We start from the raw sequence: 27431 nt of genomic DNA, 5'->3' as shown, positions 1-27431 counted from the left end.
TGAGATCCTCTCTTTTTCCTCCTGCAGTGAAGCTGTTTGAGGTGATTGAGACGGAGAAGACACTTTATCTGGTGATGGAGTACGCCAGCGGTGGTGAGTCAGGCCCTCCTGCGTGTTCACTAAATCGTTTGCCCACATTTGCACCGAGGCTGTTTCCCAGCGTGTAAATGCATCGCCGCTATTCTAACAACCTCGTGAACGCAACGGAAACATGCAATGAGAGCAACAGTGACGGAGCTGTTCCTCTCCTCTCCTCTCCTCTTCTCTCCTCTCCCCCTCAGGAGAAGTATTCGATTATCTGGTGGCCCACGGACGAATGAAGGAGAAGGAAGCCAGGGCCAAGTTCAGACAGGTGAGTCATCAGGGCATCGCAGTGGGGTTTTTTTGGGTTGTTTTTTTTTCGCGCCCGTCATCGCTCCGTGCCGCCCGCTTTCACCGCATGCACCAAGATCGGCCGTCCTCGCCGACTGCAGAGGAACGACAGAGCGCAGAGGTAGCCCAGCGCGCCTCGCCGGTGCCGCCCTGACACCTAGTGGCGCCTCGGAGAAGCCCGCAGACTCCCGGCAGCCGGGCCATAGAACGAACGTGAATGAGAACAGGGAACAGGTCTCGTCTCCCGGTTTGTCCGCCGTTGCGTAAGCCGGGTCTTCTCTCCCTGTCCTCCGGACCCCCTAGTCTGTATTTAGAGCTGCTCCCCCTGTTGACGGTCTTGCGTAACTTCGCCGGAGTCGTGCGTCTCCGCGAGCCGGCGGTAAAGATAGACCAACATCCAGAGAGGTGCAGAGAGTTCCCGTGTTCCCGCCGCGGGGCAAGTTGGTGGGTGGCACCCGTCAAACAACTGACGGGTGTTGGAGCCGTTGCTGCATGTAAAGGTGAAAACTGTCAACAACAATAACAGCTGTTGGCTGCGACCCACCTGATTCGTCACTGTGGTACATTTTGGCCTCAAAAGAAGATCCCAAATGTTCATTCGTAGTCTTCACTTGTTTTGTTTTTTCATCTTTTAAACACTCATCTTATTCTTTTTCTCTGATCCCTCTTGGGAAATATCAATTGAATCATCTTGACGTGGGGCTAATTCTGTTCCGCTGTGGTCGGAGAGGAAACGGGGGGAGTTCCCTTTTCTGGTCAGGATGGATGCGCTGAGGTTTTCCTGCCTACTTTTAGGATCTGTAATCTTATGTGTTTTTATTTTGGGCAGCAACATGTTTCGCGGTTTCGAGGCGTAGATGCGCTTCGCTGCTCGTTTGGGGGAAATTCAGAGGAATCGTTGGTTCACGTAAATCTCAAAATGTTTCCCCTCAATCAGAGTGATTTGGGGTTTTTACATGCACTTCTTGAACCTTTTTTTCAACAGTTTGATTGCACTACGCTAAAGTGCAAAATACTGCAACTGATTTTCAGTTTGTTATTTGTTGATTTATTTTTATTTTTAATATTATCTAAAAAAATATTAATCTTACAATCTGTTTTTTCATTCCAGATTGTGTCTGCAGTGCAGTATTGCCATCAGCGGAGGATAGTACACAGGGATCTAAAGGTAGAATGTCAATTCTCGACCCGACAGGCCTGTATATGTAATCGTCACTTTTCAATATTTCCGATTTTGACTCGCTGGTCCGCTCTCTCTGCCCTCTCTCTCCCTCCCTCTCTCCCTCAGGCAGAGAATCTGCTGTTAGATGCAGATATGAACATCAAGATCGCCGACTTTGGCTTCAGCAACGAGTTCACCGTGGGCAGCAAGCTGGACACTTTCTGCGGCTCGCCTCCGTACGCCGCGCCGGAACTGTTCCAGGGGAAGAAGTACGACGGGCCAGAAGTGGATGTCTGGAGCCTGGGGGTGATTCTGTACACGCTGGTCAGCGGCTCGCTGCCCTTTGACGGACAGAACCTGAAGGTGTGGCCTCACGCTGACCCAAGGAGGATGTATTTATTCTGGAACAACGGTCTCAAACTTTTTGCACAGCCGCTGGCCAATTATGAAGACTTGTTTAAGATTAAATGAGCATTTTTGTGTGCAGTCAACTTTATGCTTAGCACTATAGGCAAATCCAACAAATGCTTTCGCTTCAGCTGTGTCTCCATCTGTTCTTTTGTCAGTGTTTTTTTTTTCCATCATCGACTTCAACTGTTGTGTTCACGTTCTATACATTTACATCATGTTTCCTAAATCTAAGCTAATTTCTGTCTCAGTAACAAAACATTATTTCAGAAATTTTCAATTCACCAGGTTGTATGAATAATACTGTTACGGTGATAATTCACAAAACGCTTCAAATTCAACCTTCTGCAGCCTCATGTCTCGGGCAAGTTTCCTAAGTAGGGTATGAACTCGGCCCATTCTAACTGAGTTTGGATGCTTACATGCGTCAATGCAAATTGGGTTTACCTAAATAACCGAGTTAGGAGCGGAATGTTGCGCGTCCATCATGTGGAGGGAGACATTGTGCAGAATCATCCCTGCTGCGTTAATAATGCAGATGGAATATTTTTCAAGGTCTAGAGAACTTGCCAGTAGGTAGTTTGGAGTTCCTGTAAGTGACTCCACTTAAGCTTTACACTAAAATCCACAATCAAGGCTTCAACATTGATAAATAATTGCAAGTTTATTGTATTGTCAAATGTTTTTTTTTTTCCCCAAACACCTCAATGCTGATGGAAGTCTGATGTCCATCACTTCGGTTGTCGCTGAGATTTTGTGCTAATATGGGTGTGTTGTGTTGTGCTGTGTGTGTCCGTTGTGCAGGAGCTGAGGGAGAGGGTCCTACGAGGAAAGTACCGTATTCCTTTCTACATGTCCACAGACTGTGAAAACCTGCTTAAGAAACTTCTTGTGCTCAATCCTGTCAAGCGAGGCAGTTTGGAGGTACATTGAATCCTGAGCTTCCCACTTGTCTTTATTATCAGTCCACAAATATTTTCAGATTTAAAAAAAAAACCCACAGCTCTCAGCCAGATGCACCATGTGCCAATGATAAAGTCCATGATCTCCTGTTGATGTTATCTGTGATTCAACAGCAAATAAGATATCAAAAATGGGATTTTGAGATATCGTTCATCTAAAGTCAGAAAGAGGCTGTTTGAAAATTGCCAAACAGTTGCATTTGAAGTTATGAATCTATGCAATGAGGTAAGAAGTCCAACCTGGTAAGGTCACCAGATTTCTTCTGTGCCCCACTTTGACCGCACCCACACAATAAGGGGCGGCTCCATCCTGTCTGTCTTTTGAAAACATGATATTGTTGTCAATTGAATTTACACCCAGTCTCTCCCGGGTCAATACTGCCCCCCTGTGCCCAGAACCAGGCCAAGGTTCAATAGTAAAGATTTCTCCACTAATGATAACAATTGATCCTGTGTTGTGCTGGCCTTGCTGAACTTGTGATCCAAAAAGATTTTATAAGGAAGGCGTCCGTTTCTCCTGCCTCCTGTCTGTCGCCCTGCGCCCAACTCTGCACTGTAACGAGCATCCACTAATTTACGTGATTATTTGTCTGCGGGCAGGAAGACTGCAACTGCGGCTGAAATAACTCGTGAGGGTGCACGTGCATTAAACTGCCTGTTTTTCTTTGTTAGCAAATCATGAAAGACCATTGGATGAATGTGGGTCACGAGGAGGAGGAGCTAAAACCTTACATCGAGCCCGAGGCCGACTTCAGTGATTCATCTCGAATAGGTGTGTGTGTGTGTGTGTGTGTGTGTGTGCGTGTGTGCGTGTGTGCGTGCGTGCGTGTGTGTGTGTTTGTGTGTTTGTGTGTGAGTGTGTCACTCGCTGATTGATTGATGCTATCTGACTTCTCAGAGCTCATGGTGACGATGGGCTTCCCTAAAGATGAGATCACAGAGTCCTTACAAAGCCAGAAGTACGATGATGTCATGGCCACCTACCTGCTGCTGGGAAGGAAAGCGCCAGAGGTCAGTCTGTCTGTCTGTCTGTCAGTCAGTCATTGTAGCATATTCTTCGAAAGATGGAAAGGGACTCGACTGATGCTTTTCATATTTATTGCTGTTCCACAAACCAGCTCCGTAAACCAACGTGAGAACTGAATTATAAAGGAAACAGCACAATCAATGTTTCTGTTTAAATTCAACAAAATAGGTGGAAGAAAGCAAGAGTATATTTGATGGACATCTTCAACCAACCTTGTGCCTCTTCGGGAGTGGTTGCTAAAATGACTTTGTCCAACGTTTTGATCGTAAAGTTTTCCAGCTTTGTTGTTCTCTTTACTGTTAATTTACTATAAACCTTTATGTTGCAACTTTGCACAATCGTTTTCCGCCATCAAGTTTGTTTTCCGGTCAGTCGTACAATACCGGGAGGAAGTAGAGAAAGTGGTTTGCAAAATAAAACACAATATGCAAAGAACGATGATGTCATCTTTCAAACATGCAAACTGTACATAAACAAATGAGTCGCAATTTTCTTATAAGTACCTTAAATTGTAAAATCTATGCATCAAAAAATTATATAAAAATTTAACTCAAGTAAACATTTGCATTCAAAAAGGCTTCCATCTAGTGGATGAAACTAGGAACCGCAGACATAAATCAAAAAGAATGGGTTTGCTACAGTCAGGTTAACCAGCGTGTTAATTGGTGATGTCATGCCGGCACCTCCCCTCACCCCGGTTCTCTCCCCCCCTGGCAGTTCGAGGGAAGCGAGCCCCTCACCAACAGCCTGCTGGGGCAGCGGCAGCGGCCGACCAGCGACATCAACAACAGCTCCAGCATCTCCCCCGCCCACCCGAAGGTCACGCGCAGCGTCTCGGCCAATCAGAAGCAGCGTCGCTACAGTGATCATGGTGGGGATGATGATGATGGTGGTGATGGTGGTGGTGGTGTCGTAGAGAAGCCAAGTAAAGTAACCTCGTCCTTCCCAGCTCGCACAGTGCTGGTGGCTAACGTGCTGTTGTGGCGGGAAGCTGCTCCACGTTGCCGAGGACAGGCCACTGGTGTCGAGAGTGCCGACGTGCCTCTGAGCAAGGCACTAGAACTGTCTTAGGTGCCACGTTCTCTAGCTTGTCAAAGAAAATTGAGAATATTCCATCTTTTTGCATCTTTTGCTTGCTTCACTTCTCAGAAGCTGTGCTAGAAATGCAAGTTCTGTCGGTTCTCTCTTTGTGATGTCATAAAGGGCACAGGAACCCCTGCCATGTTACGCGTAACACACCTGCACATTTCTTTCTGCCCTCTGAGACTTACCCTTGTTTTTGTCCCCTTCCAAAGACTTTTTGTGGTAGGCTGTAAACATAGGGCTAAATATTGCTCTCTAGAGGGTTGTAGGAAAATTACTTGTATAAGGATGAATACTTAAAAAATGCTTCATTTTCCAATATATATTTAATTCATTGAGATTAAAAAATAATCAGTCAATGAAGACTGACTTCAACTTGCACTACTCATTTGTGTAATAAGTGTAAAAAAAAAACAACAACTCAGTGGCACAACCTCTGCAACGCCTGTGAAGTAGCTTCCCCCATGTCATGTGGGGCCATTTGTCTGTGGCGCCATCTGCTGGCCGACTGCCCACCTGCAGCTCCCTCAAGTCAGCACGTCCAAAGCATGAGGAGGGAACAGCTTTGCTTCCTATCAGAAAACCCTACAGAAAGCTTCTACAGCTGTGCAATGTGTCCGAACGTTGTGTTGTACCGTTCAGATTGATTTGATGGTGTGTCAGAAAGAAGAAAAAAAAACAACTCTGGCTTTGATTTGGCTTTGCACTCCCCTTGCAACGTTTCGCTTTTTGTTGTACCCTGGAAATGAAGGCCGACGTGGAAATACGTACAAAGAGCCTGATGGTGACGATGTCCTGCGTTTGTTGCCGTTCTAGTGGGGCCGTCGGTTCCACCGGCGGTGTCGTACACGAAGCGCGGCCAGGCGCTGAGCGTGGAGAGCGACCACAAGGAGGAGTGGGACGGCGCTCGCCGCCTGGAGCTCAGCACGTCCAAAGGAGACGTTCCCGCGTCGCCGCTGGGAGTGCAGGAGAGGAAGAAGACGTCGTCGAGCGCGGTGGGGGTGAGCGAGTGGAGGGCGTCACTCCTCATGCAGGATATATGCAAAAAAAAAAAAAAAAAAGTAAACTAAAAATGAATGACGCTCTTCTATGCAAACTGCTGCCACTGCAGCCTCTGCGCTAATGTCTTTGTCATCGCCTCGTGCTTCTCCTGTGGTTATTGAGTGCTGATAGCGGCTGTTTCTTTCTGCTGATTATTTGTGGGATCAATAGAAACCTTAAACCAAACCTTTAAAAAAACACTTTCTCTTGAAAGTTATCAAGACGGATCAGCTGCAGTGTGAGATTTCTTAATATATCATTTTCGCTTTCGTTTTTCCACAAACAGACCAACGGCTCAATGACTCGCAGGAACACCTACGTGTGTGAACGGTCCTCCACTGATCGCTACTCAGCCATCCCCAATGGGAAGGACAGCAGGTAACCAGTCTCTCTGTTCTCAGTCTTCTCTTCTCTGCTCTTCCCTTAAAGGCTCCAGTGTGTAAAACTTTTAAGTAAGCCCGGTATTTAAGGTATCCCGCCTTACAGCGTGTCGCATATTTAGTGCCACTGTCAGGCGGGCTTCCTTTAACAATGGCAGAAATAAAGGAATTACGTTTGGAGCATCATCACTGCATAGTAAAGTGCCACAGCTGCAACCCCCCCCCAAAAAAAAACTTTAAATCAATAAATAAAGTGCATGGCAGGAACTTACTGTCAGATACATGGAGGTAATGACATAGTACAGAGTGCATTGTTATATATATGAGAACTGTTGTAAGGGTAGGAAAACCAAATTACTTTTATTCTACTACAAGTATACACTTGTATGAATGTATTTATGGGCAGTATGTAAAGCTTTTATAAATATAAAAGTCATAAATACACAAAACAAACACGGTGGAATTTCTCTGTCGGCAGTTTGACGGAGGTGTCGGGCAGCACCTCGTCGACTGCCATGAGCTCCACGCGACCTCGCCACACCAAGTCCATGTCGTCGTCGGGGCACCCCTCAAAAAGCACACTGCCTCCCATCGACGACAACACGGAGCTTAAAGCCAGGTGAGGACCAATACCCTCCACCTCCCCTTAGCATCTCCACCAGTCCCCACCCAGTTCTCCTCACTCATCGTCCCTCCTCTTTCGCAGCTCCTCCCCCCGGGGTCCCTCCACCTCCCCGTCTGCACACAGTATTAGCACCCCGGAGAAGAACCGGTTCCCCCGCGGCACCACCAGCCGCAGCACCTTCCACGGGGCTCAGCTCCGAGACCGCCGCAGCGCCACCTACAACGGCCCCCCGGCGTCGCCCACGCTGTCCCACGACACGGGGGCTCTCGCTCAGCAGCGCAGGGGCACCTCCACCGGGATCATCAGCAAAATCACCTCAAAATTTGTCCGCAGGTCAGTGGAGGGAAATAAGCTCTTTTTTTTCAATCCGCTGACTGGGCTGAAGACGGATGTTGCATCTAAACTAGGGGGACGCCTTCAGCTTTCATTCCTGTTTTAAAGCGTCGGTTAACGAGTTAAAAGCAGATTTAAAAGGATAATGAAACTATGAATCCATCAATATGAAAATATACTTGTAAAATGTCTGATATGCACTCTTGTCCCATAGCCAAGTTTTTATTTGAGTTACAATTGAGCCAGCCACCAGGGGGCATCAGAGATGCATTTCCTTCTTTTCTGAGACAAACGTGGCCTGTAAAATATTTTAATTCTTATGTGACACTGAGAGTCGCTCTATATATTGAAAGATTAAATATCTTGTGAATTAAAACTTCCAAGTACTGAAAACTAGAGAGAGCGCTCTCACTGCCACTGGTAACCAACTGAGCTGCCTTCTCCCCTGAGCTTATCATGTTACCACACTATCCATTTTATTTTTTCATTAATTTGATTTTTGTTAATTTTGCTCTGAAACAACAACTGCTTGTGCACCCAGCCAGTAGCGCCTTCTGTCACCTTCACGCCAGCAGCCCGTCTAGTCTCAGCTCACAGCTTTCTCTCCTTTTCTCCCTGCATAGAGCTCTGTCTTTCAGGTCGACCCGGAGGTAGGACAACACTACGCTTGCTGCACCTGCCCCACCTCCCCTTATCTGTACAAACCAAAAATGAAGCCAGCAGAGACCTCTCTGTGCCCACGCCGACTTTGGCCCCAGTTGTTTTTTTTACATTATTATTATCATTATTATTATTATCATTATTATTATTATTTGTCTGAACTCCCAATACACCACGTCCTTGCCCACTGACACCCCTGTCATGTCATGTTTCTCCCCTTTTCCCCCCTGAGAAAACATCCCCCAGAAAAGTTAACACACTTTTCCTGGGCTTCGTCGCAATAGCCGCTTCTCCAACTGCTGGATTTGCCTTTCCTTACTCTCCATGATCACCATTATTATTATGATCACAGTTGTTATTGTTGTTGTCCAAGAGCACCGAGACAAATCTCGCTTTTGCACATCAGTGGAGATTAACGAACGGCGAGCGTCCAGTGGGTGAGATGATGCTTCCGGCTGTTGTGGAGGAGCCACTACTCTGGTTTTGTGTCCACCCGTACAGAGTCACGTTCACCTCTGTGTGTGCTGATCCTGGATCTGTAGGACTGTGGATTCTTTCCTGGCATGACGCCCGACGATCCTTTCTCTGTGATTAACGTTGGGGCGGGGGAGGGGCAGGGGTGTGATCTTGCCAGCAAGGCGGGACGGCGCCTTCGTCGTCGGCTTGTCAGATGTAAAAGTAAAAGTGTGTTTCTGGTTCATCTCAGGGTGCCTAGTGAGGGCGAGGCCAGCGCCAGGATGGAGCCGCCGAGGTGAGAATCACACGGAACGCAACAGAGCACAGAGCCCAACGCCTGCGACACCTGCGACACCTGCCTCACCCCCTCCCTCTCTCTCCTTCTCCCCCGCAGGAGCGCCTCGGGCGAGACCAAGGAGGACGGCAGCCGGGACTCCAAGCCGCGCTCGCTGCGCTTCACCTGGAGCATGAAGACCACCTCGTCCATGGAGCCCGCCGAGATGATGCGGGAGATCCGCAAGGTCCTGGACGCCAACAGCTGCGACTACGAGCAGCGTGAGCGCTTCCTGCTCTTCTGCGTGCACGGCGACGCCCGGCAGGACAACCTGGTCCAGTGGGAGATGGAGGTATGCAAGCTGCCCCGCCTCTCGCTCAACGGCGTGCGCTTCAAGAGAATATCGGGCACGTCCATCGCCTTCAAGAATATTGCCTGCAAAATTGCCAACGAGCTCAAACTGTGACGGCCGACGGGAGTCGCTCCCCGCACCGCCCCCCGCGCCGCCGCCGCCGCCGCCGCCACCCCGTCAGTCTTCGGTGAGCTATGGTTTCATCTCATCACTGGATTAAGTGTTGACTTTAAAATAAAAAAAAAAAAAACGCAAAGAAAGAAAGAAAATCACGCACTGAAACGTCCTCGCCGCTCAGACTCGGCGAGGGCCTCGGCTGGTAGGTAACGTGCAATGCTGGCCATGAATGTACTGTACAGGGTAGTGGATCAGAGACGTTTGGCAAAAGTTCGAACCTTTGTGATGGAGAGATAGCAAAAACAGCTACAACCCCCTCCTCCCCCACCCGCTTTTATTTCTTCCGTCCGGCCCCCTGTCTCTCTCATCTGCCTCATCGCTCCTTGTTCTAGGATTCATTCATGTAACATGCAGTATGCAAGTGAAGATTAACATCTGGCAATAATGTTTTCAATCTCGTTTTTCTTAAGAAAGGAAAAGAACAAAAACCTGCCTCCTCCTGGATCTCTTTTTTTTTCCTTCGCTGAAAGCTGAAAATAAAAGAATAGCCGCTTTCCCACCCGTATTAAGTCAGTATATAGATCAGGCTGGAGCCCGTGCTAAAGTATGTAAAAAGCGAACTGTACTGTATGCATAACATCTGCAGGTACTGTATTGTATATTGATTTATTTTATTTTTTTGGTTCTGTACAGAGTTTTGTTGTCGATACTTGTTATTTTTCTCATGGGATTTGAGTTCTTTCCTAATATAATTGATGTTTCGCAAAGCATTACCCTTCCGTTCTGTGAGGTTTTGCTTTTATGTTGTTTTGTTTTTTTAAGAGCCACCACATAAAAATAGTGTTTTTAATTTTATGTAAAGAGCACTAAATTATTTTGTTGAATATTAAGGGACAAGCTCCCTTGCCTTTTTATGTCCTATTTTGTTTGCCTATGGAAAAAGAAAACACTAAGTTGCACCACATAGACTTTACTAGTAACTTCAGTTAAAACTGAGAGTATGTTCACTTTATTTTTCTCTCTGCAGCACGGAGGCGATTCGGAGGTCCTGCTGCAATTGCACAAGTTTTCCAGGGTGATGTGTATGAACATGAGAGTATGCACCTGTATTTCTTTCGTGTTAGCCGTTGGTCCTCAACTACTTTAAAGAAACAAAAAAAAAAAAAACGCGAAAAAAAAAAAAGCAGGGTTCTAATTGGTTTCCTTTAGAAAGCAGAGGACGGGGCGATGTAATCCAAAGGACTGAAGATGCATGAAAAGTCAAACAATCACTGCGAAAGAAGCCGTTCGTCTCGTGGAGCCTTTCTAAAGAGTCTGATTTCAGTCCCGCCACCAGTGTGATTCTGCAGGTACTCGTGTATCTCCTCGCTTGTGTTTTTCTTTGTCCCCCTTCTCTTTTTTTTTTCTAATTCAGCTTATTTTATTGTATTTATTCCATTACATTGTAATGTGCTGCTTTGTAGAATTGAGGCGTGCACTTTGTCTGAGAAAATAAAAAAGGATTTTATTTGTTTGTACTTATTTTATTTCATTTTTGTTTGATCACACAGCTAACTTCAAAGATGATTGGATATTACCCTCAAGCAATGGAACAGATGCGCTAGTGTGCATTCTTTCATTTCTCTGAGGAGCCAGCGGTCGAACACTGAAGCGATGTCATGCTACACCAGTGCCGGCCGGAGGCTCGAGTGAGATGTAACAGTTATTAATCTAAACTTTTATTGACTCTAGAGAGCATGGTATGGATGGATAGCTGAGTCATGACACAGCAAATGTATTTTGCTTTTGTTAGTCAGAGGTAAATAATCATGAACCATGTCCCAAGATTTCGTCGCAGTTTAGTTTTAGTGTGAAAAATAGTTTTGGCCCAAAATATTTTCCATGCTTCTTATGAAAAATTGTATTCCCGACACTCCAAAACATTATAAACCATTGACAATAAAAATGTTAGTCACAAGGATTCACAGGTCGGTTCTCACACAACATTTTCCATCATATTTCCAAATGTCAGACACAGTTTGCGCGTCATTCCCTCGAACGAACACAAACTGATGCTGTAAATCCCCTCAAAAAGCTTCATTTACAAATTTTGTAGCGTACAAGTGGAAAGAGCAAAAAAGTTGTAAACATTTTCATTTTGGCAACTTTGTTCAGTTAAATGTACCACGTTTAAAAAGTAGAATTTCCTTGTTTAGTGCTGTAGATAAACAATATGAGATTACAAACGTATAAACCTCTGCCGTGCTGCGCAAAAAGGCTGTAACACGCACACACGCAGAAAAAAAATGATGCCTTACTGGCCGATGTGGGTTTGGATTGGATCGATTGTGTGTGTATACTGCATTTTTCGGGGTGCGACAGCCTAAGCGTTGAGGCCCTGGTCATGCATTGGCGTCCTGACAACATAACTGGGTCTAATCCTGACTTGAGAGACATGCGCCGAACTCCGCATGCATCTCAGCCATGTGCGTCTGGCTGAGATATATGCATGGACCTTGTATCATGCACTGATGGCGATGAGAAATTGGAAAACGAAAGAGACTACAAATTGCCTGCCTGCTCAAGTTAGGATCAGCTGATCATCCCAACCGAGTGTTCCGGCGTCAGTTGCTCAGATCGATCACCAGGTGCTCGTAGATCTGAGTTTTCCCCTTGAAGCTGGAGGCCAGCAGGAACTGCCGGTTGTCTATGGAGACGGGTGAGAAGGCCCTCGGCGCCTGGATGTTCACCTCCTGGAAGTGGACAAACTCGCCCTTCTTGGCATCCCAGCGGTACACCTGGGTGAAAGAGTAGTCGCTGCCCAGGATGGCGTACTGCCAGCTGCCCACCGTGAACGGCTGGAACACCATGGAGCCGCGCGACGGCATGGTCTGCAGCTCCCTGAAGAGGGCGCCGTCCCAGCGCATCACCTTGGAGTCGCCGATGAAGCGCGTCAGGCAGATGAAGAGCTCAGACTTGACCTGGAAGTGCTTCACGGCGTACACGTCCTCCATCTCGGGGATGTCGGTGCGCCGGTCGAACAGCTTGGTGGCCTTGTTCCACTGGTAGATGACCGGCCTCTGGGAGCTGCTGGACAGGATCAGGTGGGGCTTGGAGGAGATCTCCATGTACTCCACGTCGGTGTCCCTGTACCACGGGTGGAGCGACTGGTGGGAGTAGAAGCCGTTGCCGTTCCACTTGTAGATGGTGGTGGAGCCGGCCTTGGAGCTGTCCGCTATGACGAAGAATGACTCGCCGTCGATGCGGAACGTCTCCACGTCGTTGGGTTTGCGGATTTTGAGGATGTCGATGCCCTGCAGCTTGATGAATTTGTTGGCCGAGGTGTCGCGCTTGTAGATGTGCGAGCCGCCGAACAGCTGAGCCACGATGATGAAGAGCTGGTTGTCGATGACCAGCGGTTTGCAGATGACTGTGGACGTGCCTGAAGAGAAAAGATTAATGAAGCTCAACAGCTGCAGTATATCATCCTTTCAACTAGAGATGAGAGCTGATCTCGTCCCTTAATGTTGGGGCATATCCCTTTTTTGATCTTTGTTTTTCATCCCAACTGGCTACTTGTCCAGTGTGTACCCCGTCTTCACCCCAAGACAGCTGGGACTGACTCCAGCAGACCCCTGCAACCCAGAGTGCAGGAGTACAGTAACCGGGTACAGAAGATTCGATGGATTTATGGATGGATTTCTCATTGTGTATATATCAATGGATCACTCTTGCACAATCAGTTGTTCAAAGACTCTTGGTTTTGGCTTCTTTCAAAATCTGACACATGGCTGGCAAAATCTGATTCTTGGATGGATCTCCACGTTTGGAAGGAAACAAAAACTGGAGACACAGATTACTGTCAGAAAACAGCAAATTTCGTACGCTGTAGGACCTTTCAAATTCCCACCGCTTTTCTTGGGAAAGGTCGCGCTCTTACTCTCAATTTCGTCGTAGTTTCTGAAGACCATCTCCACATGATCCCATTCCAGAAAGCTGCATTTCCCATTGAAGGGCTGGGCAAACACCACATACTGGTCGTTCTCGAAGGAAAACGCCTCCACGGATATCGTCTTGAAGTCGAGGGACTGGTAGAAGGCAAACTCTGCAAGAGACGCAACAAGTTCACTTAAGACGCTACACTTGAGCTTTCAGGAAATCATATTGCTTGAGCTCCACCTGTGGTAATGCAGTCGAAGGACTGTGGCACCAGATCGTTGATCTTCTTGTCCAGCTGCGAGGCGGGACCCTTGCAGTAAATCTGGTCCACCGTGGCGTTGGTGCTGTAGATCCATTCCACCAACCACTTCAGCTTGCAGTCACAGGTGAACTGGTTGCCTCGCAGGTCTCTGGAGGGTCGCAAGCACCAAACTAACCTTGAGAATGCTCAGCACTAAGTGCTCTACTCTCTTTAATTTAATTTACATTTTAAAAGCCCAAGTCGCTGAAATACAACTGCTGGCTTTTGCTCTTTGGCCCTCCACGGTTTCACTTCGTGTTCTCATTAATATCAAGGACAAAAAAAGACCTCCGGAATCTTCCGTGGGTGATAGATGGCAAACTATCTCATCCACACAACCTCATGTAATTTTAATGGCTGCAGAAGCGACGCCCACACATTTGTCAAGCCTTGGCTGAAGTGGAATAATGATACAGTGTTCTATATATAGCAGATCTCATTGTTCACACAGCCTCATGCATTGTCCTTTCAGCTATTTAACACATCACCACCTCCCTGTTTACTGATAATGCGGGATTTAACTTCATACTTACACTTTTGTCAAGGCTTCAAGACCCTTGAACAGATCTTTAGGCAGAGTCTCCAGGTTGTTGTAAGCCAGACTCCTGGAAAAGAGGAAATAAGGTGGCTACCCTGTGAAGAAACTATTGATAGCACCATTCTCCACTGATCTCTGCCAGTCCTGGAAGTGTCCAAAAGTGTTGATGCAGCATTTGCTTGTGGCAGAATATCTTTTCTGTAAGCTGGGGCCCCACAGTGCCACCCTGGAGACTGAAGTCAGGAACATTGCTTATTGTGAGAGTGTGGGGACCTCAGGCTATTTTTAAAGCTGTAACCTCAGCCGTTTTGTCGCTTGTGTTGCAGTGGAAATGTTGACGATAAACAGTAAATCACAGTTCAGAAAGTTCTTGCCATTTTCTTCTCCAATTTGTAGAAGTTGCAGATATAAAACAACACCTTTGCATACGTTTTCCACAGCCCACTGGTCCCAGAATCTCAACTGAAGTTGTCGTTGTCGCAGCTACTTACAGATGCACTAAGGTCTTCAGTCCACGGAACGCAGCTGGTGAAATCAAATTGATCTGGTTGTTTTCAACGAACCTGAAAGCAAAAACAAGATTGCATAAATGCATTGGAAGAGCAGTCAGCTCTCTTTAAACGGCTCCAATTGTTTTTACAAGCTGACTTCCACTCACAAGTATTCCAGATGCGGGAGACCGAGGAACGCGTCCTCGTTTATCGACTCCAGGTTGTTGGCTGTGAAGAGCCTGTGGAGAGACCCTTAAAGTTTCACTCCTCCAGGCTCACTCATAAATTAAATAACAACAAGCTGTTGTCCCATATTAGCAGCTGTACATACTGCAGTAAAATAATAAACCACCAGCGATGCAAATCTCCCTTCCCACAATGACGATCATGGCAGTGAAGAGGACCCCTGCCGGGCTGCGTGCTTGTTTTGAGGCCCTCTGATCACTGCACCCAGTAAAACAGTACTCCAGGGGGATTCCCCTTGCAAGTCAGGAATCCCCCCATGGACAAATGTGTGATGCATGGTATGTGTTCATAGAAAACACATTAATTGTGTGCATAAATAAATAAATAGGCATTTCCACTCATCGTCTCAATCTTTTACTCTTTTTCCCATCGAGGGAAGGGAGATGTGAGCTCACTGGGGACTGCCAGCACGTAATAAAGACTCAGGAAGAACAAAACGGCTCCTCGGAGGCTTTCTCACAGGAGGTGCAGGGCAGGCGTGTGGATGAAGCTCTCTTTTGGGATCTCGGTGAATTTGGACTTGACGAACGATCTGCGGGCAAGAAGGAAGAAGGAGGGGAGACATGAGAGCAATGCTTTAATGCCTCCTACAATCATCCCAACTATGCATTGCAACCCTCTGCAGAGCAGGGACAGAGCTACGCGGTGGCCAGTGGTGGCTGTGGCCCCCCCGTGGCAGGGGGGTGATTGGGCATAAGGCCTTACACTTCCACACTACAGCATCTCAAGTAATATCATTGTTGATTGATGTACAGTATATATATATATATATAAATTTTACATGACTTGACTTGATGATTGTTATTTGGAAAACAAGACACTTAAAGAAGAACTTTGGTGTAACCCTAAGCCTGACCCTCAGACAGTATGAACAAGTTGATGTAGGTTTATTATGAATACTAACATTGGTGAAGATTTGCTGTCCTTTAATTCATAGGCCGACTGTTATAAGTTACTGATAACATTTAATAAACAGTAACTATTAGAATAATCATAAAACAGTCATGTAGACATTCCAGGTATCTATTTACTGCCACTCCTTCGTGGGTAACAATCTCGCCCTGGCCACCCCAAGGAAAAGATTTTCTGGCTCCTCCACTGTTATACAGAGCAAAGCCACCCCAATAATAATAATAATAAAAAAAGCATGCCCGGTCAGACTTACAGCGACGTGACATCGGGGGGGAAACTGCGAGGGATCATCCCCGCGCTCTCGCACAGCGCGTTATCTTTGGTACACGTACAAGATGGGGGACAGCGAGGCTGCCTGGCTCTCTTGGCGTCCACCACCAGCAGGAGAGACGCCACCAGGACGAAGCCGAGCCACGGCGATCTCCCGGGCATCTTCCGCGAATTTGCCATGCTTCGCGGGCGGGCGCGTCCGAACACGCCGTGCAAGTGAAACAAGCTCTGCCGCCGCCCCCCTGTCGCTGCTGCTGCCGCTGCCGCTTCCTGGAGGCCGAGCGACGGCGCTTGGCTGCCCGCTTCTTGTTTATCTCCTGCGCACCGGGGATCCAGAAAAACCAGGCGCAACCCCCCAAGTCCGCTGTGATCACACCGCAGCCTCACGGCGCTCGCAGATCAACATGCCCATGCGTCATCAAAGACGAAAACACGAGGACAAAAAAAAAAAATCTAATCAAACTCGCGCCGCAGTAGCTCCGCCGCTCAGGAAAACGCCAGCTGGCGCGCCGAACGAAGGCGATGTGGCGGCAGGTGGGGATCCCAGCGGGAGCAGACGGAGCATCTCCATCCAAAACCACGCCTATGGTCTCGGCGTGAGGGGACGCGCGCTCCCTCCGAGTATTATAGTGTCAAGCTCCTGGAGGTTTCCGCCCCAAAGTGGGGGCGGCGGCGGCGGCGGCAGCGGCAATGGGGGGGTTGTGTAATTTGCGGTGAATCAGCTGGAGAGAAACGACGAAGCGCCCCCCCTTCCACTCCCCAACTGAACGTGAGGCAGCGCGTGCACGGCGCAGACGCACACGGGCGTGCAATGCGGGACGCGGGAGGGGAAACCCGCGGGAGAAAATTGATGGTCACCACCGTGCACGGAGAGAGAGAGAGAGAGGAGGCGACAACGTATTAATGCAGCACACGGGTGTGTGTTGTGCAGTCCGTGTTGTTAAACTGACATTTATTTGCAGGGTTGCAGCCCCCCCCCCCCCCCCCTCGTTTTATGGCACCTTTCAGCGTTGATTTCCTGTTTTGCGCGCCGTTGCCATGGCGACTGCTGGATGGAAGTCGTGATGGAGGGGTGCGGGGATGCCCTCCTGTCATCCCGACATCTGCTCTACCTCCCCCTCCCCCATGTGAACCCCCCCCCCTCTCCCAAACAAAAGACAGGTCTGCTCCCAGCCCGCCTCTGCACATGACATCATGTTTATTTCATGTCAAGAAAAGATTGATTTGAAAATACACGCCTCGTTCTTTGTTATGTTGTTTCACATCCATTCCAAAACCGTTGCCCTTACGGGGCCGTTGCAATTATTTGTTACCAAGCTGAGCCAGACATGACGTTTTTTCGCTTTCATTTTCTCCGTCTCCATCATGTTGATTCTTATTCCACCCTTCCAGTGTTGTGATACTAATGTGTGCCTGGCAGCGTGCGTCACACTCTTCTGGGAACAGACACGTGCAGCTGTTTTAAAAGGTTTAATTTCCCCGATTTGATTACACTGTTTCATCTCGAGTGAGTTACGGTATCAATACACTTTCGGCCATAAAAAAAAATAATAATAAAAAATAAAATTGGTGCAGCTGGAAGGCCAGGGTCATTCTCTTATCGACCTTTTATGACTTGCATTTAATGTTGAAGAGGGAAGGAAGGAAAAATGTAGATGCACCAAGTCGAACAAACGGCGAGCCTCTCATTTCCAGTGGGAAATGTTCCTGCTTGGAACAGGAACAGGAAGAGGGAGTTTTAAAAAGGAATTAAAGAAAATGGTCCTTTTCTCAGCAGCAGCTGTTGGGCCAAATGGAGAACACAGCAGATTATTGTTCCGATGCAAGATGATGGGACTGCGACTGAGCTTCATAAATGGCATCATTCATAGGCAGAATAGAACACACAGTGTCCAGCAAGTATTTGACCATGGCAATAGCAAGTGGCGTTGGCATTTCTGTGTCTGACATCTCGAGTGTTTACGACTTTGAGGTTTAAGATCTGTGTTTTAATGGGTTGAATTAATGCACAATCAAGATGTGGGTTCTGCATCTGTGGTTTAAGTAGGAACGAGTGTTTTTTTTCTTTAGACCAGTCAGAATCCATGTGTGTGTGTGTGTTTGTGTGTTCAGACTTGGCTGTGATAGGTCAGTTTCAGTACCTGTGCAGTTTTTGGATCATTGCAGGCACAGTCTGTGGTTCTGAAGAGTCAGACCAGTTTGCCACCCTTCATTGTCCTCTCCTCTCTGTCCTCTCAAAGGCTGACAGCGCTCTTGAACATCCAGCACAAAGACTCAGTTTTACGAGTTCACTTCCTGTAGCTACTCACTCTAGCCCCTGGGGATGGGAATAGTTTTTGAGTGATGGGCCGCAATGGGCTGTAAAATTTGACAGAGGGGCCGAAGCAGCAGCAGATGGATGGAGTGTTTTGGTGAGCCACCTCACAGGAGGAAAAATATATCATGGGATGTGTAGAGAACATGCTCTTTAATGTCAACTGAAAATAAACAAAAGCAAAGTTACAACAAAATATGCGTCTTTGAAGTCCCACAGTATTTAGCTCTTTATTGAAATGACTCTCAAAACACTGAAAAAATGGATGAAACACAGCTATTTTACGACTTACTTAGTATGAATACAATTTCCCAAAGTTTGGCGGGCCGGTTTTAAAAGCTTAATGGGCCACATATTGCCCCTGGGTTGTCGTTTGCCGGGTCAAGCCTGTTAAATTCAGTTCATCATTCAATAATTTCATGCTCCTCATACAGGTGACCCTAGGACCAAGGTGTATTTTTGGGTACATGACTAGTGCTGTGGCTCTCAGTTTATTTATTCACTTGTTTAGAAGGATCTGCTGGGATTGGTTATAGAAACACCTTTTAAACTCAGGTTATATTACCTGTTCCCCACTAGAGGGACATGGAGAGCCTGAAGTCAGGAGTGAAATCACTGCTATGGCATAGAGAAGCTGCACATAGAGTCTATGCACAGATTGAGAAAATCTTTTTTGTGCCTCAAATAATTTAGAATAATTACACTTTTTTCAAATAAAAAAGTAGAAAAGTAGAATAATTTATTGTTCTCACACTGGCCGAATTTGCCTAGTTATAGCAGCATTTAAAGTGCAGTTGAGAACAAAGAAAAAAATGATAAAACAACAAATATATATACAGTATGTATATATATATATATCTATATATAGATATATATATAGATAGATAGATTTAAGGCATAAAAAACTAAATAAACATTTCTATAAATGATGCAAGTAATTTGCATGACATCTGAATATATATTTAAAATATTTATGACATTGAAGTCCAAAAATGAATTCTGTCCCTTTAAAATAGATTATTGAAAATATGTAAATGAAATATAATCCAACTTTTGCTTTTCCTGTCCATGTGCTGTATAGTCTCCAGTTTTTTTTTTAACCATCAGTGAAAAACATGTTGGCAATTTGACCTCTGAACCTCTTCATGCAGTCTTAAGGAGTGCTGTGAGTTTACAAAGCTGGCTTACCCCCTGTGACGTGACAAGCGCAGCTTTGTAACCGACACATCCTCTGATTCCTGCATGAGCCGTGGACTTTACCTTCCACGTGTCAGTCATGTCAAAACATTAAAGGGCACTTTTTGGTTTTCATACTTCTTATTTAAAAAAAAAAAAAAAAAAAAACAGATTAAAAAAAATTTTCACTATGGATATACATACCTGGATTATAATTTTTACAGTGATATAAGGCAATAATAGCTTTTGCTTGTGTGGCATCTGCCAGAGATATTCTCCGATGACGCACCACTACATCTACTCGCCGAGGTCACACAGGTCAAACAGTCAAAGATCAGAGGTCTGAACCTTTCTGCGCATTTTGTACACACAGAGAACTGTTTGTTGCCCTCCTGTGAATACACTGCATGTGCTGAGATCATCAGTTGTTTTATTTATTTTTGTTTAAGGAACCCAGAAACCAAATTAAGTGTCCACTTATTGAAGCTTGTTGGCCCTTGATTACTTGGCTAATTGGTCTGTGCCAATCTGTGTCTCAGGTAGAAAAAGAAGCATGTTGGCCAGAATCCATTTATTTTCGATTCCTGGTTCTTTTCTATGTGGAGTTTGGATGTTCTCCCTGTGTTTGTGTGAGTTGTCTTTCCAGGTTTTGAAGACCTTGAGTGCAGTAGAAGCAGTGACAGAAAATGGATGAATGGATGGATGAATGGATGGATGGATGGATGGATGTTGTGTTACTAAAATTGCTGCTAATGAACCAGACTTGCATTTGATCCAATTGATATTTTTATAATATAGTTAGGGCTGCCAGCGTTAACGCATTAATCACAATTAGTTAACTACAATCCTTAACTATAAAAATGGCAATTAATTGACAATTCATTTGACAGCCCTTGATATAATATAATATAATATAATAAAAAAATATTTATAATTTTCACCTAGCACTCTAGGACTGATGGGGTTATAAGTACCCTGGCTACATGCATTGACACACAAAACAAATCTTATTTAAAAATAGAGTTTATTGACATTTTTTTAAAATTATTATACACGGAACTATCTTACGTGTTATAATGTGTTTCCTGCTATACATTTCATTTTATTTCAGTATATTTATACACATAGGGAGCAAACAAACACCTGCATAAAAAAAAAAGAAATGCCAAGTTCCACTGTTGAAACTTTGGTTTGTGAAATCATAACGTGTGAGCAGCAGCTCTGCGTCTGACACCTGCCTACGTCCTGCACGCCAAATGCGCTCTGGGCACTCTGCCGTATGAGCCGTCGGACGACAGTTTTTAGTTTATGTAAGCAGGGGTTTTAAAATGGAAAGCCTCGGGGCTTGAAGGGGCTTATAAGCAAATCCAATTATGTCAAATCTTCTTACATCTCTCACTTGTGTGTCATGGACATATGTAAGAAATTTGTAATAGCGGGGAAGCACTCATTGCAGCAGAGAATCAATAGATAATGCACAAATTTTTTTTTCTCCAATAAATTAAAATGAAAAATATTTTTTCTCCTTAAGCGTTCACATAATTTGAGACTATGTAAAACTAAACATCATTTTATTTGATATGAGTATCTAAATCATCAACATCATGATGAGAACTATTGACAATCACAACTATTGTCTCTTAGGTAATCAAGAGTAATCTTAAAGCATAGAATCTGACTGTTGCTTCATAAAATCGCTGTATCAGAGAACAAAAGATCTAAAAGTTGTAGCTTACAAAAATAATGTTTGGGTTTTTGTTTTTTTTTACGTTCCCCTTATTTGTGCTGCACAGTCACACGAAAACCCACACTTTCTCTTCACACACACGCATCCAGACGATCATTTGTGAATTCTTCAGCAGTCCTGGAGATTTATGAGATAACGCAGGTCTTGGACTTTCCGCCATCTTGTGCTGCGAAAGAGAAGAAGGAAAGACTAGCGTGAGAGTGGACAGCGGCGCGGAAGGCGCTGGGAGGAAGCAGCACGGAGCCTCGGCGCTCACCTTGTGTGTCTCCGCCTTCCAGCCTCTTCTTCTCGTCCTCAATGGCCTTCATCTTGGCCTCGTGGACGTCGGCGAGAGCCCTCCATTCTCCACGGTTGATGTTCAAGCCCGTGAACATGGGGGTGATCTCCGTGTGGAATCGGGAAAACTCCTGCAAACGCACGCACGGTGTGACGCGGGCAACAATCAAGAGGTTTGCGAGCGGCCGCGGGGGTGATATCAATCTGCTGCGCCCGCTCACCTTGTACACGAAGGAGCAGACGAAGTCGATGAAGCCGCACTGCATCTTCGGCAGCTCGTCTGCGTGGTTCCTGTCCATCATCGGCTAAATAAAGAGAAGACGATATTTAAGTGACGATTATACAGGAAAAATGCAAAACGCACACAACGTATTTGGAGACGGAGAGGTCTTACGATGGGCTGTTGCTCCAGAACTGTCCTCTCAAGGTCTCCCTGCTCCCAAAACTCTGCGGCCACCATCAGAGCCACCTGAAACACGTGGCGACCAGCGCATGTTAGGAAACTACAGAAGCTTTACCACGAGGCGACAAGCACAAGGACGGACGCGCACCTTGCTCTGCACCTCCCACGGCTTTGTAATGGCTGACAGGTCACAAGCTGTCATCATCATCGCCCTGCATCGCCACAGACACAAACACGCATGAATGGCAAAACACTGCGCTGCGTTCAGCGTCTTTGTGCAGAAACCGAGCACTCACATGATAATTTCCTTCCTGGTGGGATTGGTGGATACGTAATTGATCTTCTCTTTCTCGTCTGGAATCGCCTCCATAGAGTCGACAATTTTTTGGAACATGGTTCTCTTCCTGGAAGACAGGGGAACGGAATGGTTCTGGATCACATGTGGCATTGAGATGCTGAACGTGGAAGAAACTATTCCAAACCCCTTACTTGAAGTAAAGGGCGAGATCGGTGGCAATGATGCAGACTTCAAACAGATGCTGGACTGTTTCAAACTGGCGCTTCTGAAGGTTCTGGAAGATGTTCAAATTCTGCACAAAGAGAAAATGAGTTGGACCAAGTCAATATGTCTTCCTCGTGATGAAAGATGCTGCAGCAGAGAAACAAAAGAAATTGTCCTGAAAAATCAAAAGCTATGAATTAGGAGGACGCACCTCGTCCTCCATCAGGGTTTTACTGTACTCCAAGTGATGTCGTTCCATGATGGAGGAGCTGTGCAGTTTTGCCAGCGGGGATAAACTCCTGCAGAAGTTGACAAAAAAAGGTTTAATTCAGTTTGTGACAGGACACTATTTCGCCAGAAAAATTCCCCCGCGTCAAGTCTTACTTTGTCTGGTAGAGATTGTTGGTTCCTCTGTGGTCGATATCGTGGCAGAATCCGGCAGCAACCATGGCAAAGGCCTCCAGGTCGGAGTAGTACTTCTTCAGCTTGCCCGTCTGTTGAGGAAGAGTGGAAGCGTGTGTCACAAAGGGCCAGGCAAGAGACTTAATGAAAAGCAAAATAGGATGAGAAACGAGGCCCACAAGCAGCAGGGTGAACATGGTCTGTCCAACGTTGAAGCCGTGTCTCCAGTTGTGGTAGGTGATGTCACGGTAACCCTTCCGAACGGTGAACATCCATCGCGTAATGATCTTCAGGGTGGAAAGCAGGGAGCAAAGTGAAGTGCAGTGATTTCAATACTGAAAGGACAAAAACTCTGAATGACTCGCTGACGCGTGGTCTCTCACCTCGGCCGGCACTTTGAACTTTTCCACCACCCCGAGTTCGAAGAAGCAGCGGATGCCGCACTTGATCAGTTCAAACTCTGACAGGGGGAAGTCGCTGAAGCGGAACTCGTGCAGCTCCACCTTTTTGGGGTCAGGGATGTTGGCTTTCTGTGTTTCATTAGGAGAAGAAAAAAAAAAAACATCAGCGCTCCATTCTTCACAATGAGAGCGTCTGCGGAATGTCACTTTGCCCACCAGCAGCTTGTACATCTCCTTCTGGTCGCAGTCTTCCGGCGCCGAGCCAAGCTTCTCTTCGGTGTTCTGGGGGGGGGGGGGACGACAACGTTTCATTGTAGTCGCAGCTCGACCCGGGGTTAAGTCTGCTTTAGGTTGCATCGGAAAACTTTGGCAAAAGCTCACCAGGATGGACTGAACGTCGCTGAGTGTGGCCTTTGTCTGGTACATGAGCATTTCCTGGGAGACCTCTTTGCTCCACTCTGTCCTGTTCAGCTTGTCATATGTGTCGCTGTTCAGGGTGGACCAGCCGAGGAACTGGGTCAGCGCCTTCAAACAAAAAACATAACATTCAAATTAGTGATGTTAACAAATAATCGATTATCGATTAAGAATTTAATCGATTAAATTAAATTAGTCGCAATTAATTGAAAATTTTTACACATTTTTTTGTTAAATGGCCTGGTGTATATCTGTATACCTAGAACAAGTTACTTTTAAAAAACTATAAATAATAATGAATGTTTATACGTTATTTAAGGGTTAAATAATGTGTTCCTTATTCCTTATTCCACATTTTTCATTGTGAAATTTAGGTTCTCAGGAAAAATCGCCGCTTATCAGTTTATCGCTAATCAATCGATAAGGTCAATCAACTAATGATTAATGAATTTTTCGATAATTTGCATCCGTGATTCAAATATTGTCATTCTGGAGAAATTATGGGTAAGAACTGGATAAACATGATAAACTGTAATAATACTACTACTACTAATAATAAAAACTATGGCATAGATAAGCAAAGACAATGACCTCTGTGATCTGTTCATCGTTGTCGTCAAAAGGTTTGCCATCGTGTCTGTTGAAGAATGTGGCGACGCCGACAATTTCTTCCTTTTTGTTGACAATAGGGAGGGACAGGACGTTCTTGATCTTCCACCCGGTCTCATCCACTGCTTCTTTCTGTCAGGTGAACGGCAAAGAGCATTTGTTGGATCGTTCTACCGCACTAAATGTAAAAGGCCAATTCAATTTTCACGCAGCCCTGAAACGAGCAAAGCCACCTCACCTGAAATGTAAAGTAGTCATCGTCTGCAACGTTCATCATGTTGCAGATCTAGAAAGGAAATAGGTCAAATGGTGAGAGCTGCTAATCAACAATGGAGTTTTGAGATGGACATAAAAAAAACTGTAACAAATGTGAAACTTACAAATCCATTTTCAGCCACGTATGCTGGAAGTCCGCTGACCAGTGCCCAGTGATCTGCAGGTGGGCCTCTTTAAAGATCAGAGAAGAAGAAGTGTGAAGGCGTGTCCTCTTTCACAATGCAAAATCTAAAAAATATAATGTACAATGATGCAAAACAAACAGCGCCACCTCTACTTACGGGATAACTTTGATTTCTTCTTTGTCTTCCAGCAGGTAGTCGATGATCTTGTAGAAGTTGATTTCCTGGGTGTTTTTAAAGCAATGCATCAATTTAAGACATGCACAATGGAGATGATGGGACAGATTAAAGAGCCTCTGAGCCCTGTGCTGAACTCACCCTGCCGTCGGGCGTCTTTGGGCCTTTGTACGCCTCCTGCTCTCCCAGCTTGATGGCCCACTCATCGAAGAATTCCTGGCAAAATAAAAGGCACCACGGCGCCAAGTCGCCGTTTTAGATGAAGCAGTACAAAACCTAGCTTCGGATGAAATGTTTTTTTTTCTCTCCCTTCTACAAACCTTCTCCTTGGTCATGTCCAGGAGTCCCACTGAGTATCTCTCACACTTGATGTAGGTCCTCACTGTGTACAAAGCTTTGTGAAACTGCCTCTCAATATCCGTCAGCTCTTCAAAAACCTTGCTGGCGGACCACAGCAGCACCTGTCACAGCAGAAAAGTGCTTTGTTGGTTTTTTTCCAGAGGAGATTCTGCACTTAATTAATCTCAGTGCGGGGAAAGTGGATATCGCAACTGGCCGCACATGCTGACGTTCAGGCTGCGGTTGTTCTTACCTGGCTTCTCCTGGACTCAACATCCCACATGTAGGCAGTGTGGGCTTGGAGGATGACCACAGTGGCAAAGGTCACATACTTATTGAAGAGCTGTAGGGAAGGGAATGGCAAATAGATGGCATTTCTTTATTAATTGTGTTTACTTGAGGATAAATCAGTGGCCTGGTCTGACACATATTCACATGGATGACCTGTTAAGCCGCCAAACAGGGGAGAAAATAATGTCTGAGCTTCCACCTTCCTAACAGGATTATATGTTGAGCTGTCATAATGGCGACAGAAGTAACCTGTTAATATACAGGTCAAAGACAGGAAGCCTGGAGGCTAAAAATTGACTTTTTACCTCGAAGGTCAAGAACGGCAAGACCCTCCTGCTGTCTTGGCTGTCTAGTACAAGTGGGAAAACCTCCCAGAGCCACTGAGAGTAGTTCAGTCTGAAAACAAAGGCTTATCGTTAAAAATCATCACTCACCTCCTGATCGCTCTTTGAGAATTCACCTGCGCCTTGTTTGTTGACGGCCATGATGACGCCAATGGGGTCCTTTCCGTTCATGATGGGCATCGTCATCATGCATTTGGTGGCATATTTGGTCTGCTTGTCCACAAAGTCGCTGAAATGTTTCTCCTGAAAATGACGAGAGAAAGCACGAGATTAACATCAAGCAATGAATTTGACACGTGACAATAAAATATTTTTGATTGCTTTTTCATCTTTTCAAACAGTCTATGATCAGTGGTGTTTTACAAGATACTGTTACTTATCCAGCACCTTCCCTCTCAGTGGCCAACATATTTTTAATACAGTTTTGTTCCATTACATCTGTACAACGGTTCACCTTGACCTCTACGGTCTAGTTACAGTCCTTACAGAGGGGCTCACCTCACCTTTTTAACATCGGCAATGTTCTGAGGCTTCTTCGAATGTGCCGTCCAACCAACAATTCCCATGTCGGTGGGAAAAACAATCTCCAGATTTGGGTTCACGAAATTTTTGTCGAACGCAGAGTTGTGCGTCACGTCAAAGAGGATGCTGGTCAGCTCTGGCGTTCCATTGCGAGCCCTGTGGCCCCAGAAGCTGCAGCGGTCGGCCTGGATGAGCAGAGCAATTCTCTGGAGGATCTTGTGCAGGACTTTCTCCATGGGATTGTTGCTCTGCATCTCCTTTATGAGCTCGAATATGAACTCGGCCTCCTGGATGGTGGTCACATCCTTGTAGGATGACGGCTCTTTGACCTGGACCGTGTTGTTGAAGGCGGCACTGACGACATCCGCCTTCACTTTTTTCTCGTAATACTCCTTCGCAAACTGTGGGTTGTTGTCGAGGAACTTCTCCGCAGTGTCTTTGTCTCCCATGGTGTCCGAGTAGCGGTAAACACTCCCTTCAGCAGATGCAGAAAGATTCTCCTCTCAGATGAGCCGGCCGGAGGATACAGCGATGGCAGCCTCCCGGGAAGTGTGGCGATGAAAATCCTACTGAGACATTTCTCACTCCGTGGTTGACACTTGGGAAAGTGCGAAGCAACAGAAGGCAGTGGCTTACTTGGTAAGGGGATCCCAGGGGTCACTAATAGCCGTGACGCAAGAATCATAAAGCCCTCTGAGCTTTCTTAAGTGTAAATCCAGCCCACTGTCATTTTAGTTGGGCCAATCCCATCACAGGTAATATCTGAGTTATGGAACCGGCAGCGTGGCCTTCCACTTGTTGCAACTGGCAACCGCAACCGAGCCAGGATCCCTCAGAAAACATGCTGTGGCTCGATTTGTGTGCACGGTCACGTTTAGCATGTAGGCGCGGCGCGCTGCCAACTGAGGAGAGCATTAACACCACAACAATAACAGCCAAAGAGGGTCAGCAGGGTTGCTGGCTGCACTTAAGCCGTTATTATCCACCTAATGATGTCTGAGAAGCTTTGTATGAGAGACAGCGATTCATGTAATCATATGGTCATACCTGGAGAGCAGAGATAACTGCACCGCGATCGGAAGTATCATGGTCAGTGTGCACGGACACTCCCGCCGTGGGAGCTTCTCCCTGGTCTCTTGTTGAACGGCACCTGCTTTTACCAATCTGCTGGATTAAGTGGGATTC

General features: G+C 46.1%; 3 protein-coding genes across 4 annotated transcripts in view; 1 reads left to right on the top strand and 2 right to left on the bottom strand.

The window, feature by feature from the left end:
• mark1 (MAP/microtubule affinity-regulating kinase 1) overlaps nt 1–10769 on the top strand; it is a 32851-nt gene extending 22082 nt beyond the window's left edge. Inside the window, exons 5-18 of one of the 2 annotated variants that reach the window (XM_076018483.1) lie at nt 28–93; nt 282–352; nt 1484–1540; nt 1661–1897; nt 2747–2866; nt 3577–3676; nt 3803–3915; nt 4649–4856; nt 5831–6015; nt 6342–6433; nt 6914–7054; nt 7142–7393; nt 8760–8804; nt 8904–10769. In XM_076018483.1, coding sequence (XP_075874598.1) covers nt 28–93; nt 282–352; nt 1484–1540; nt 1661–1897; nt 2747–2866; nt 3577–3676; nt 3803–3915; nt 4649–4856; nt 5831–6015; nt 6342–6433; nt 6914–7054; nt 7142–7393; nt 8760–8804; nt 8904–9249 — 2033 coding nt within the window. In that variant the 3' untranslated portion in view covers nt 9250–10769. The remainder of the gene's footprint in view (nt 1–27; nt 94–281; nt 353–1483; nt 1541–1660; nt 1898–2746; nt 2867–3576; nt 3677–3802; nt 3916–4648; nt 4857–5830; nt 6016–6341; nt 6434–6913; nt 7055–7141; nt 7394–8759; nt 8805–8903) is intronic. The other variant, XM_076018484.1, reaches the window with a different exon arrangement.
• Nucleotides 10755–16743, bottom strand: LOC142883540 (leucine-rich glioma-inactivated protein 1-like). Its single transcript, XM_076018489.1, has 8 exons — nt 15912–16743; nt 15207–15278; nt 14668–14739; nt 14501–14572; nt 14005–14076; nt 13411–13580; nt 13172–13336; nt 10755–12673 (listed from the first exon to the last, which is right to left on the bottom strand). The coding sequence occupies exons 1-8, from the start codon at nt 16106–16108 to the stop codon at nt 11856–11858; spliced, it is 1638 nt and encodes a 545-aa protein (XP_075874604.1). The 5' UTR covers nt 16109–16743; the 3' UTR covers nt 10755–11855.
• A 3687-nt stretch (nt 16744–20430) lies between these two features.
• On the bottom strand, nt 20431–26740 carry LOC142883492 (cone cGMP-specific 3',5'-cyclic phosphodiesterase subunit alpha'-like). The gene is made up of 22 exons (XM_076018406.1): nt 26228–26740; nt 25815–25967; nt 25343–25432; nt 25071–25211; nt 24892–24966; nt 24733–24797; nt 24556–24622; nt 24414–24461; nt 24158–24307; nt 23531–23674; nt 23366–23431; nt 23132–23278; nt 22928–23035; nt 22731–22840; nt 22558–22645; nt 22334–22434; nt 22141–22248; nt 21993–22056; nt 21836–21910; nt 21663–21746; nt 21422–21572; nt 20431–21331 (listed from the first exon to the last, which is right to left on the bottom strand). The coding sequence occupies exons 1-22, from the start codon at nt 26693–26695 to the stop codon at nt 21291–21293; spliced, it is 2544 nt and encodes an 847-aa protein (XP_075874521.1). The 5' UTR covers nt 26696–26740; the 3' UTR covers nt 20431–21290.
• Between the last annotated feature and the right edge of the window lie 691 nt (nt 26741–27431).

This window comes from Nelusetta ayraudi, unplaced genomic scaffold (assembly GCF_046127955.1).
Source record: "Nelusetta ayraudi isolate G7.1 ecotype Tasmania unplaced genomic scaffold, CSIRO-AGI_Nayr_v1 ptg000008l, whole genome shotgun sequence".
NCBI lineage: Eukaryota > Metazoa > Chordata > Actinopteri > Tetraodontiformes > Monacanthidae > Nelusetta > Nelusetta ayraudi.
The sequence above is the reverse complement of the archived record's forward strand: the minus strand, read 5'-3'. Positions and strand labels throughout refer to the sequence as shown.

What these genes read in the sequence shown, in the direction of transcription:
- LOC142883540 (XM_076018489.1), bottom strand. Translation starts at nt 16,108, where the DNA reads ATGGCAAATTCGCGGAAGATGCCCGGGAGATCGCCGTGGCTCGGCTTC. An exon ending in CTGAAGACCTTAGTGCATCT is followed by an intron (nt 14,077 to 14,500) that starts GTAAGTAGCTGC and finishes CCTCTTTTCCAG; the next exon opens with GAGTCTGGCTTACAACAACC. An exon ending in CTTCGACTGCATTACCACAG is followed by an intron (nt 13,337 to 13,410) that starts GTGGAGCTCAAG and finishes CGTCTCTTGCAG; the next exon opens with AGTTTGCCTTCTACCAGTCC.
- LOC142883492 (XM_076018406.1), bottom strand. Translation starts at nt 26,695, where the DNA reads ATGGGAGACAAAGACACTGCGGAGAAGTTCCTCGACAACAACCCACAG. An exon ending in ACATTGCCGATGTTAAAAAG is followed by an intron (nt 25,968 to 26,227) that starts GTGAGGTGAGCC and finishes CGTCATTTTCAG; the next exon opens with GAGAAACATTTCAGCGACTT. An exon ending in CGTGGGAGGTGCAGAGCAAG is followed by an intron (nt 21,911 to 21,992) that starts GTGCGCGTCCGT and finishes CACGTGTTTCAG; the next exon opens with GTGGCTCTGATGGTGGCCGC.